This window comes from Pteropus medius, unplaced genomic scaffold (genome assembly GCF_902729225.1).
Source record: "Pteropus medius unplaced genomic scaffold, Ma_sr-lr_union100, whole genome shotgun sequence".
Taxonomy (NCBI): domain Eukaryota; kingdom Metazoa; phylum Chordata; class Mammalia; order Chiroptera; family Pteropodidae; genus Pteropus; species Pteropus medius.
This window is the reverse complement of record NW_024355205.1, coordinates 38,091,014-38,103,750: the sequence shown is the minus strand read 5'-3', so window position 1 is coordinate 38,103,750 and position 12,737 is coordinate 38,091,014. Positions and strand designations below refer to the sequence as shown.

The window sequence follows — 12,737 nt, the reverse complement described above, 5'->3', positions numbered from 1 at the left end:
AGGACTCGGGGTGCCTCCCCCAGAAAGCCGGCAACGAGGGCTGCGTCCCAGCCACCTGGGGCTCTCTGTCCCCTCCGCGGCCGCTGGTCTTTCAGAGGTGACTCTGGAGCTCTCATTCCGCACGTCCCCGGTGCCCTGTGTGACTGCGGAGCAGGCTTCGCCGCAAGCCAGCTGGGCCCGCTGAAGACGGGCTCCAAGGTGCCGGACACCCAGCAGGCACCCAGCACCCCAAGGGCCGTGGGGGGCGGGGGGGTGGGCAGGAGGGTGAGGGGCAGGGCGGAGCCCACCGCAGAGGCCAGGCCACGTTCTCACTGTCCCCAGGGCCCTGAGGAGGGCCGGCATCGGCAGAGCCGGGGGCCCGGGACCACCACAGGCAGAGGGCACTGTGCGGTTTCAGAAGGGGGAGCGGGTGCATGACTTGGGAAGGGATTTTTCCCGCTTACGCGTCTGAAGGTTTGGGAAACGCAGCTCAGGGACCCTGGATGCTTCTGTGACAAAGATGACGGGGCCACTATTTGGAATCGGGGCTACTGAGAATTGCAGGGGATGCGAGGCCCCGGGCTGGTGTGGGGGATTTGAGGGTGCAGAAGGAAACTCGTCTGCCCCACCCCATCCTCCACCAAGCTTTTCCGCATAGTCATGCCGTTCCCATGGCCCATCTTTAAAACAAAATAACTTTTATTTATTTATTTTACTTATAAAAGTCAAGTCGGTCACCGTGGGAAGCCTAGAAATGAGGAAAACAGTAAACCCTCCCAGGCCGCCCCGCGTGTCATGACCCCAGGGCCGGCCTCCGTCCTGGGGCAGCGAGACCCCGCAGGGCGGACATGGCCTGGACCCTCTCTCCCCACGTCCACGCGTGTCTTGCATCCTAAGGGCTGGAAGCTCTCCGAGGCCTTGCTTGGCCCGAGGAGAGGCGAAGCTTCCAGATGTTTCCTCAGATCTCCCAGCTGGCAGGTCCCTTCGGCCAGCTTCCTGTGACAGTGTCCAAGCCTGGGACGCAGACGATGCTGGCGGCTCACCCCGCACACCCTTCCCAGACGCCCGGAGAGAGGAGGGCCGCTGCCCGGCCTGCATGCCGCCCCGCTGCCCGCCAGCCACCAGCTTCGATCTGTCCTGAGCACCCCCGTGTGCAGCCTCCGGCCAGGGCCTGGGCACAGCAACGGGTTGACCGAGTGGCCCAGGGCTGCCATGACCAAGCACCGCAGACTGGGCAGCTTAAACCAGACATTTCCTCTTGATCCTGGAGGCTGGCGTCCGGGGTCAGGCGTGGGCAGGGCTGTCCCTCCTGACGCCTCCGTCCTTGGATGCAGATGCCAACAACCCCACGTGGTTGTTCTGTGTCTGTGTCCTGACGACCTCCCTATAAGGACACCGGCCAGACTGGAGCAGGACCCACCCCGTGACCTCATTCTAAGTTTAAGTCAATCACCTCTGTAGAGACCTCAACACGGTCGAACTCTGGGGTACTGGGGGTTAGGGCTTCAACATATGAGTATTGGGGGGACACAACTGAGTCAGTTATAAGAGGACTCACCCCTCACAGGACCTGGCTCCTGCCTGAGGCAAACTCTGCTCTGTTTCCCAGCCCGATTCTGTCAAAGGCACACCCTGGGAGCCCCAAGACGCAGTGGGGCCCACTGCTCTCCCCACGTCCCCATCCCCGCCGGGCAGGGCTGGAAGTCCCCCTGGAAGCTGGGAAACGCACCTGAACACACAGGGCGACAGCGTCTCCCGCACCCTCACTCAGCCCCTCTGGATGACTGAGAGTAGCTCCCGCGAATTCGGGGGCCGCGATTTCATCTGCCCCTCCGATTCCAGCTATGTTCGCCTGATTTAAAATTTAAACACCTCCGCTCACGACAGCAGGGGCTGGTCTGGGACACAGAGCAGAGCCTTCTTGCCCAGCTCACCGTCTCCCTCCCGCCGGTGCCTGGGCCGGGGCGGGGCCCAGCGCCGCAGCTGCCCCGGAGGATGGAAGGCGGCGTTTCCTGTGGGGACAGACGCGGGGGCAGCCCTGTGGCACGGCCACCTGGAGCAGCTGCTGCTCCGAACCAGAGGCGGCCGTTCCCGCCGACGGTCTTCATCCGGGGTTAAGGGTTCTGTGTGTGGAGTGTTCGCTCAGCCCTCACGCCGAACCGATCTTCCGACGCGGTCTGGTTAAAGATGCCAGCACGTGAGGACTGTTGTCGCTGGCTTCAGACCTGACGAAGGAGGAAGCCACAGAAGGCCCGTGGTCTGAGCGTGCGACCGTGGGTGGGGGCGTTCGGCCGCGGGGGACACCTCCGGGGCCGAAGTGGTAGACTTTTCTCCTCTCTTTATGCTCAAGGTCAAAGCAGAATCGCGAAAAGCTGCAGCGCCTTCCTGATGGAGGGGGTGGGGGCTGGGCACCGCCTGGGTTCCAAGGGTGACATCTGGGAGGATCTGTGGGTGACCAGATCCAGCCTCTGACACATGCCTCGTTCCTCAAATCCTACAAGTTCTTGGGGAGAAAACCACGGGAAAAGCGTCTCCTGCTGCCTTGTGTGAGTGCAGGTGACGAAGGCGTGGCCGGTCCCAGGACAGTGTGGCTGTCACCGTGTGCTGCACCTGGCAGCGGTCGGCCCCACCCCGGTTTGGAGACCACAGTGCATGGCCGTGTCTCGGCCCGAACGCCTTACCCTTCACGCTGACTGCACGCGGGCCGTCGGTCAGCGGCCATGCCCGCGCGGGCCCCCACTCAGCCAACCGTGTGGGTGCCTCCTGGCGGGGGCGTCCAGCCCTGGGCGAGCAGGCTGGCCCACGGGACAGCGCCTCAGCCACGGGCTTTGGGGCCGGCTGGTGGGTGGTGAAGGGGTTGTGCCCCGTGTGTGTGTGTGTGTGTGGGGCGTGTGATGACGCATCTGTGTATGTGTTTGTGTGCGTGACTGTAAAGTTCAAAAAGCTTCGGGTGGAGTTCGATTTGGGGGCAGAGTTCGGCGAGGTGGGCGCCCGGCCTTACTGAGCACCGCTCACGTGGGAGCCGGTGTTGGGAGAGCTCTCCGCCGCGGGGGGAGCGGGCAATAAACCTTGGTGGCAGGATGACACGCGGGCCGACGCCACGTTTGGCTGTACTCTGGCCGAAGCTGCCGTATGTACTGGCTGTAGCAGAATTAAAATGAAAACACAGACACGGGAAGAGATGTGGAGCCCAAGGCCCCTGTCCACGCCGGGCCAGATTCAGGAGGAGATGGAAAATCTCCCAGCGCAAAAATAAATTAGGCACGGAGAGGGGGCAACGTTCCGGAATTCACCAGGAGGACCTGCTCGAGGACAAGGAACCAGCTGATGGCACGGCCGTGAGCTTGGATCACACAGATGGCCTTGACGGTCAGTCCTCAGGTCGGAGGCTCCCTGGGAGGCTATCTGTCCCTGGGGAGGGGGCAGCGATGGGCCCACAGCCCTGGGAGGCACTGAGGGGTCTAAAGCAGGTGGGGGGTCTGAGAGAGCAGAGGTGTGTGTGGTCTCGAAGCCTGACCATCAACAAGCCGGGGTCGGGTCTCTCTCTGTGGGCTCAGTGCCACCCAGAAAGTCCCCAGTGCTTGTCCCTAAAACAAAGCGGGAAGAAAAGGACAGCTCTGTCTCCTGAGACAGACACCCTCAAACGCGCCGAGTCACCTGCTCCTTTCCTTATCTGAGAATTAAATGTTTAGCTCCCACCTCCCAGCAAAGGGCACCAGCCTGCAGGGTGTTTGTGTCCCGCGTGGACTGCGTGTGTGACCTACAGGGTGACCGAGCTGCCTCAGGTCCCCATCTGCCCGCACAGACGCCAACGTCCCCCTCACAGCTCACAAACACGGGACACGCGCGTCCTTGGGCTCCGGGCAGCAGTCTGACATTTAATGCTGAGTTTACACGATGCGCACGTCACGTCACACTGGACAAACGCTCCGAGATACATCCGCGGGCAAGCACAGCGTCCCGGGCCCCCCGGGAGAGAGGACGGGGCGCGGCACAACTCCACCCAAGAAAAAGTGCAGTACCCATTTCTGTATAAGAATATATTATTTCAAAGGCAGTTTAAAAATAAAAATTCTGTACAGCATCGAGAATTCCTTGTGTTTCTTTTTTTGTGTGTCGGTGAACAAAATGGTTCGCGTGGTGCCTGGGGCTCGGGATCAGCTCTTCCTGCCGCCTCGTAGGACAGCCTGGTGGGGACACCCGCGGGCGCTCCGGCCTCCTTCAGGCGTGGTCTGCTCGGAACGAGAAACGACCCCCGGTTTGTTTTCGTTGGGGTTGGAACGTGTAGGCGAAACCGCCAACGTCACGGGATTAGACACGGACTGTGTTTGGGAAGCGGGGCCGTCTGACACACCGTCGAACATGCTTAGGCAAAATGAAACGATCCCGATCCTTCTTCTGAGCCACTCAAACGCGTGATCCGACTTCGCAATGGAGACCCAGCGCTGGCTGAGCGCTCCCCGCGCACCAGCCTCTGCTCATTTAACTGCAGAAACCACCAAGGACACGCATCATCACCTCCACCTCGGCGATCAAGATGCCGGGGGACGGGGGGGGCTCGGAGAGCTGGAGGCGCCCCGCACGTCACTCGGCTAGCAATCGGCGAAGCCCGGACTCCGAGCTCCGTTCGGTTTGTGGGACGCCGGGCGCCACCCCTACTGCAAAACCAAACCCAGTTTCTCGTGCCCGGCACCTTGAATGCTTTGCGAACCGTCCTTTACTGATCGGTTTATAAAGGATCCTCGTGTGATCCTTCAGACACGTGTGTGGGGTCCCCTCAGCATCAGGGAGCCGAATGGGCTGGTCTGCCTTGTGCGCGGGCTGAATAAACGGCTCGTGCCAGCAAGTGCGTGGGGCTGTGCTCACGGCAAAGCCGGCAAACGCTTTCTTCATGAAAAGCTTTTGAAAAGCTTTTGAAAAGCCCTCTCCCTTGTAAGTGGTACACATGCTAAGTGCTGACCTTTCTCTGTTAACTGAAGTGTGCCCCCCGCCTTCAAAGCCTCATTCTAACTAAGCAAGGAATAAACATTTCACTTATTTAAAGTGTTCATGTTCCCTCCCGCCAGAGTCCCCAGCCCCGAGGCGTCACCGTGGCAGAGCGTTACCTTCACTCTTTGTCACGTCTCTGCTCTTCTCCCTCGACGTGTCGGAGTCCCCACACGTCAGGCCCTCCGTCGTCTTCTGCAAGGGGACAGAGCATAACGAAGGCAAAAGTCAGGGGACGGTGAGTGAGTGACCGTCTACGTGACGGAAGACGCTAACACGTGACATCGAGACCGCTGTCCGCAAGCTCGGAGTGTGCGCCCACACCCACCCACCCACACACGCACGCGCGAGCTCAGACACGGCTATGGGCCAGCCACCCTCCCGCTACGGGAGGCCTCGCCCTGTGTGGTCAGTCACGCTCTCGGGCCCGAGCCCACACTGGCTGCTGAGTGGTGAGTGCGTGGTCCTTGTCCCTTTCACCTCCCATTCTGGTCTGTTCTCTGGCGGGGCTGGATGGCACCCTGCAGGGTCCTGGTGACCCCACTGGGCGGCTGCACTGGGACTTGGGGACTCAAGGCCTTCACTGTGATGGTTCACGGACGGCCCAGCAGTCAGGGGCCCGTAGCCCTGCTGCTGGGGACCCGGCCAGCGGGATACCACCCCTTACACCGTGGACCTGGCTGTGACCGTCCAGCAGAATCGCGCTGGAGAGAAAGGGTGGCCGCTTGGGCCGTCAGTGGCCCATAGCATTTCCTGGGCACCCATGTCCCGCGTCACACACAAGGCAGGTTGAGGGAGAGGAGAGCCGCGTGGGACGTGCCTGGAGGCACTGAGTGGGGTGGGGGTGCCTTGGCGAGAGGCCCTGGGCAGCACGGGTGGTGATCGCAGAAGTTACTTGTCGGGGGGGGGGGCGAGGCCAGCCCAGGTCGGATGGGGCAGCACGTGGGTGCCAGCGGGGAGCCTGCTGCAGCTGCATCGGGGCCGCTGGGAAGAGTGGGGCAGGAGTGTGGACCCAGGGGAGGCCACACCCTGGGCGGGGAGGTCCTCGGGGGTCCCGAGAAGCGGTGCGCCCCAACTTGGCCAGACCAGCTCCTGGGGCTTTGTGGAAAACCCCCACTCCAGTGCTGGGCCTGTGAACTGGACCTGCCCTGTGAACAGTGTCGACCCTCAGAGCACCCTGCAGCCAGGCCCGGCCTGCCCTGCCCTCCTGACCCCGCAGACGGGCCGAGCTGCCTGTAGAGCCCGGGAGCTGCTGGGACCCACACCTGGGAGCTGCTGGGGGGTGGGGCCTGCTGGGGGCCTGTTGGGGGGGTGGGGCCTGGGAGCTGCTCGGGGCCCTGGGAGCTGTTGGGCGGGGTGGGGGCCTGGGAGCTGCTGAGGGGCCGTGGGGGCTGTGGGTGCTGACGCATCTGGGCGGGCACCACTGTGACTACCCCTAACTGCACCAGGTTCCCCGACGGCCGAGCCGGCCTCTCTGGGCGGGGCTGCCGTGGCCGTGCCGGCGGTGTGGAGCGAGCCTGCCCTGCCGCCCGCTAGCCCCGAGGACGGCCACCCTCTCGGCTGCACCGTTACCTCCTGCCTGGCATCGTCCATCTGCTTCAGCGCCTCGTAACGGTCCCTGGATTCCCAAAGGGGCTGCAGCATGATCTCCTTCACCACGGGGAAGAGCTGCGGGGGACACGGATTTGTGCCACAGGCCACCGCGAAGGCACAGACAGCGCTGGGGAAACGTGTCTCGGTGGCTCACATGGGGCATGTGCCTCCGTCCAGGGCCCGGCTGCAGCAGAATCGGAGTCCTAGGGCCAAAGTGCCAGGGCCCCTCGTGCCCGCCACCCGCTTCCACGGGGCCGAGGAAGAGGCTCTGCTGTGCGCTGCTGGGCCAGAGCTCGGGGGCGGGTGAGCCTGACCCCACACGCTGGCGGGGGTCTTCCGGCGGGTCGGCAGCCGCAGCTCCGTGAGTGTGTGTGGGAGCGCGTGCCTGCACGTGCGTGCGGACATGTGCGTTTCTCACTGTCGTGTCATCCAGATGGGCTGACAGACACTCACCTTGGTCACTGTTTCAAACATCGGGATGAGGACGAACTTGATGAATCCAATCTGGGCCGTGGCTTTGGTCACTTTGTCCCTGTCCATGAACGGGGCCACGGGAAGGCCCTCCGACTTCTCACGGTCGCTCTGCGGGGTGTGCAGCAGACAGCAGCTTAGAGAGAGAAGTCCCATGGGGCCCGGGGGACTCGAGGGTCACTGTCCTTCCAGGAAGAGAAAGAGGAGCTCACGGGCCACAACCGAGCTAACCACCCCGCACCGTGAAAATTCACGGAAACTATGAATTCCGTGGGACGGTGACAGCACCGTGAAGGCCGACCGGGGCGTCCGCGGGGTGTGCGGGGCCACGCCCAGGGGGACGGAGTGGAGGGGTCAGGAAGAGACCGGGTCACAGGGACGCCCCCCCACCCCTCACCCACTCTCCCGCGATTCGTCCGGCTGCTGTGGTTGGTGCTTGTTATCCTTTCTGGCATTTTCCGCGTGAGGCCGGCCCAGCTTCCCGTCTCAGAGCTTCCGCAGGCCACGGCCCCAGGCGGACGGCGTGGCCCCCGCGCTCGGGAGGCCCTCCACCTCTGTGGTTCTGTTTCCCGATCTTCGGGCCATTTGCCTGCCCTCGGCCCCCACCAGTGGCTCAATTAGTGGTAACAGGTGACAGCTCTACAGCCATTAGCTTTTCCAGCTTGTCACCGTCCTTCACGTCTCAAATTAAAACCTATTTCGTGCTTGACGTGCGTCTGCCGTGAGGGCCGTCCGGCTGTCTGCCCTACGTGCTCGTCTGCCTTGGCCTGACCGTCGCGGGCCAGACACGGACCCTGCTTAAGGGGCTAAGAGGAACGAGAGGGGCTCGACCGCCATGCACAAAACAGTCGCATAAAACGCTCTCACCTGCATAAAATACTCTTCTAGTAAGCAGTCCACCCAAGGCTCTGCGACTTCCATCGGACGCACCTCGTTGGAGATGTCACAGCATTTTATCAAAATCATCTTCAGCTGCAAGAAGAGACTTGGAGTCAGGAGACTGGATGCAGACCAGAACCCGCTGCCGTGGGCCGGCCCGGCCACCCCACGAGGAGGACGTGGCGGTGGGCGGTGTGGGCGGAGGGGCCGAGCTCTGCTGCTCCCTCCAGGGTGTAGCGGGTCCCCTGGGGTGCTGCCCTCACGGTCCGGTCCGCACGTAGACCCGGAGCCTCGCCCGGGGAGCACGGGGAGGTGGGGGCGTCACTGCATCCCCTCCAGTGTCGGAACCTTTCTCTGGAGGGGCCTAGAGGGGAACCACGGACGCCTGTCACACGCACTGCACGCTGCGAAGTTCAGGAGTCTTCTTGATTACGGGAGACACACGGGACAGAGCGGCACCGTCGGCGAGGCCGCCAACGTACTAGAATCAAGGAGGTCGAGGCCGGAGGTTCTAACGAGCCTGGGAACTTACGCAGGACCTTTCCGGTCCCGTGTCAGTGCGTGGATTTACACCAGACCTCCAGGCGAGCCTCCGGCGATGCCCCAAAGGACTGAGAATGTTCGCGTGTCCAGGCCGCCCGGCGCCCGACACCTGTCCCTGACCGGTCCCAGGGCTGAGAACGCACGGCCGATTCTTCCCACGAATGTACGTTTTACCCTAAGAACTCTTAGCCTGTCTTTCTTCTTTGAGACGCTCCTGGGCTTTGCCCGGCCGTGTTTTTGGTTTGTGAACCCTAAGACCCTTGAATAAATCTTCATCGTTTATTTCTAGCCAAAGTCTCCCGACTCTTTTGAGTTTACTTGACATTAGGAAGCAGAGGTTAAAAGGGAAACAAAGGTGGATAGTGCTGGGGTCCCCAGGTGAAAGGGAACCTCATGTAAAAGCAGGGGGGGCATGGCCTGGGTCCCCAAGCCGTGCGCAGGAGCGGGAGCTGCGGTGCTGCCTACTGACCCCGTGGGCGTCTTCTGGACCCCTCCGTGCCCTCCGACCCAGAGCTGGCAAAGCCGCGCCCATGCCGGAGGTGGCGCTGGCTCCCGTCCTCGGCGCTCAAGCCCGGTGTCCTCTTGTGTTGGCCGGGGTCCTCTGTCAGGACCCTGTGCACTGTCCGCCTGTGTCCCCGGCCCACGCCGGCCCTGCTTCTGACTCCTGAGCATGTGTCCTTCCAGGTCTTGCTCTGGCCCCTCCCTCCAGCCTTCCCGGCCACCCCCGGCTTGTGCTGTTCCCCAGGTGCGTGCATTTCTCGTCCTCCGGGGAGACAACCCCCTCTGAGCCTGGCGAGGGCCAGGCACGCAGTGGGTCCTCCGGCGGAATATCGCCAGGCCAGAGCGTTTGCACCTTTACCGGCCAGGCGAGTGCTTTCGGGACTGGCTGTGGAGGGCTGGCGCCTGCTGGCTTTGCCATGCTTCTGGCACAAATGACTGCCACCTGGAGTTGCCAGTGTTTGGGGTCAGAGCACTGGCTGCCACTCAGGGTCTGAGGCAGATTGGGCGTGAAGGCCCGTGGGCCTCGAATCCGCCGGGCCGGTCGTCCGGGAGGGCGGCTGCCTTCGGCTGGGCGCCTGGCTTAGCCTCACTGAGCCTCGAGGAGACGGCCACCCTTCAGCCCTTCCCCCGGTTCCCGGCCCTTCCCTCACTCTAGAAGGCAGGCGGTTCGGGGCTCCGCCTGGCAGGCTTCTGGGGAAGATGCTCCCAACACCGGGCATGGGGCCAGCCAGGGCCAGCATCCCGGCCCCGGGCCCTGGCCGCCGGCTCCACGTCGCCCTCCTGGGGGATGGCATTCGGCGTGATTTGTGGGGCTGTGCTACCACGGGGGGAGCCGCTTATCCTCAGGAGACCAGAGCAAGAGGATTCTCCTCGCCCGCTTATCACCTTCAGGTCGGAATGCGATGAAGGATGGGGAGCGGGGCCCTGCGGGCGGCTTTCCCCAGTGAGACTGGCGACGGGGACCCCGGCTCCGCGGACGCCCCGGGCTGAGCTGGGGGTGGGGGGTGGGGGGAGGCCATTCACCAGCCCTCCCCAAACAGGTAGACGAGTCTACTTACGAGGGTCGTGTGCTCCTCACAGCTGTAGTCAAAATCCTCCATTTTTTCTTTGAAAGAATCCATGATTTCTGCGTGCCTGGCCATGTCGGTGGCCAGGATCAACGTGATCATCCCCTGAGCAGGGAAAGAGAAAAGCGTCAACGGCAGCTGCCGGGTGCGCGTGGGCCGGGTCCCGCGCCCCTGCCCGCACGGTCCCGTTCCATCTTCGTGCCAGTGCTTCGTGTGTCTGAGAATCGACGTCCTCGTTTTTCAGATACAGAAACTGAGACACGAGAGGCTGGGAGGCTGCCCGGCCGCAGAGTGGGGGCGGAGGGCTGGGGCGCAAGCCAGCTGGGCGCCCGACGCCTCGCGGGCCGTGTCCCCGAGAAGCAGCGGCCGCGTCCGGGCCCGCCAGGACGATGCCTCCCCTCGGCTGAGATGCGGTTTGTCTCTTCCAGATCTTGTTGGGGGTCAATGACCAGTTTTCCAAGGGCATTTTTTCCCTATTATCTAATCTGTATGCGACCACATGTGCTCACATTACTTGAGAATGATCAAACTATGATTATGGATGATAGCATTTTTCTACTAACAAATCTGTAAACGAAGATGTTAAATATTTTATCACCTTGTTCATCAAAGATTGGTCTAGAAGTAACATAATTCAAAACCATGACCATCCATGCACTCACCCACCCACCAATTTATCCATCTCCCCGTCTGTCCACTTGTCCACTCATCCCACGACCTGTCTGTCCATCCGCCCATCCACCCACACACCGATCCCACAAACATTTACAAAACACACCTCAGCTCAGAGGTGTGTTTTGTAAATGTTTGGGGGATGATGATCCACCTTTCCAAGAAAATAAAACCACAAGCATCAAATGCAGAACCCGAAGCAGTCGGCATAGTAGCCTCAGCTGTGTTTTGGGGAGGTGAGCCGTCACCTGTGCGATTTCCCTGTGTAACGAGAAAGAGCTATGCCCATGGGAAGTTAGCCCTCAATGACAAAATATTACTAAAAATTGGGACAGCTGATTTTGCCCTCAGAAAAAGTCACATTTTCACGTCAGTGAAAGTGTGTGAGGCAGGACAGACGTGTGTCCCCATGGTGGGTGGCGTGAGGAGGGGCCCATCGTGGGTGGCCACTTCTGTAGGCGCCTCCTTCCTAAGCAGGGGCGATGCTGCTCTGAGGTGCTCCCGGGGAGGGCAGAGTCACACAGCATGGGGACATCGGTTGCTTTGGTCCTTGTCCAGGTCTCTGGGCAGCCATCGGGGGCAGTGGCTAAGGCAGTGCCCGGCCTTCAGGATCTGCCCCTTACCCACTTCAAGGAAAGGCTCCCTAAGGCTTATCAGAGCACTGGGTGGCCTGTGCTTGCTGGGCGGGTCCATAAACTTGAGAGAGAGGCCAGACAGCCTGGGACCAGGGAGAGCATTGCCCTGGAGCCAGTGATTCGACAGTGACAGCGATCAAGCCCGGCATTTAGCCCTGAACTTCCTGAGGGCGAGGACAGGTCGGGGGACAGTGCTGTCCTCTGATATGGTGAAGCTTGTCACTTCTCCGGGAGGGAGGTAAGTGGGTCACAGACACTTCACCAGGTGCATCCTGGAGCAAGGACGTGGAGACGTCAAACGGGTGACGTTTTCGGCCGCAGAGCGGCAAAAGGCGGCTCCAGTGCCAGCGTCTTGAGGCCACCGCACACACAGACGGGATGGCTTGGAAGGACAGAGAGGTGATCCGGCCCAGTTCTGGGGGACGGAAGTCTGAAACCAAGGTTCCCGCCGAGGGCTCAGGGCAGCGTCTGTTCTCGCCTCGCCCGGCTTCCGGAGGCCCCTGGCGGTCCTGGGCGTGTTCCTGCCACTGTCATCGCGTGGCCTCATCCACGTATCTGTGTCTTTGCCTCTTCGGTCTCTTCTGGGGACACTCGTCGTTGGATTGAGGGCCCACCTGCATAGTCTAGGCTAACCTCATCCAGAGAGCCCTTGGATGGCAACAGCAAAGACCCTTTCTCAAACAGGGCACAGCCGCGGTTCTGGGGTCAGGAAGTGGGCACGCTGGTTTTTTTGGCAGCGGGGGGCTATCTTTCAACCTGCTACGTTCTGCCCGGAGATCACCCTGATATCTGCCCTCCCTGATGACAGAAGATGGAGCAGAGCTGCATTCAGTGGGACCTCCCGTGCGGACAGCGGGGTGAGCTGGAAGTGTCTGGCTCAGGATGATGGACGCTCTCACCCCCGGCCCAGTGTGCCCGAGAAGTGGAAGGTGGCTTATTTGAAGTGGGCAGAGGGGCCGACTGGGTCACGGGGTGACAGAGCAGCAGCCAGAGGCTACGGGACAGTGGTCAGCGTTGTTAGGCTGGATGCAGCAGGTGTGTCTGTGCTCCCTGGGTGAGCCACCTGACCTCCGTAAGCCTCACTCCTGGGGCTGCGGGGTGGAGAAGAGACTGAAGGGTCAGGGTCAACAGAGCATGTGAGGCACCGGCCAGTGGGGCCCACGCCCACATGCCGAGGGCGAGCACCTCTTCTCGGGGTGCTACGTGGCCTTGGAGGAGGTGGGAAGGAGGCCGGTTCCCTAGCCTCCCTGGCGGGCAGCGACGTAACTAGGAGTCTCTGGGCACCTCGGCCACTGGAGAGGAGGGTCTCGTGTGGCTGCGCTCGCCGCCGCCCCCGGCAGCCTCACTCTGCGTCCAGGATGCCCTCTCTCCACACACCTTTCCGTTCTGCCCCCACACAGCTGACTGCCCC

General features: G+C 62.1%; 1 protein-coding gene across 1 annotated transcript in view; it reads right to left on the bottom strand.

The window, feature by feature from the left end:
• Positions 1–660: 660 nt before the first annotated feature.
• PDE9A (phosphodiesterase 9A) overlaps positions 661–12,737 on the bottom strand; it is a 77,489-nt gene continuing 65,412 nt past the window's right edge. Inside the window, exons 12-17 of the mRNA XM_039857406.1 lie at positions 10,011–10,259; positions 7,897–8,001; positions 7,012–7,140; positions 6,538–6,633; positions 5,085–5,160; positions 661–3,566 (exon numbers count right to left, since the gene is read on the bottom strand). Of these exons, the coding sequence (XP_039713340.1) occupies positions 3,499–3,566; positions 5,085–5,160; positions 6,538–6,633; positions 7,012–7,140; positions 7,897–8,001; positions 10,011–10,259 (723 nt within the window). The 3' untranslated portion in view covers positions 661–3,498. The remainder of the gene's footprint in view (positions 3,567–5,084; positions 5,161–6,537; positions 6,634–7,011; positions 7,141–7,896; positions 8,002–10,010; positions 10,260–12,737) is intronic.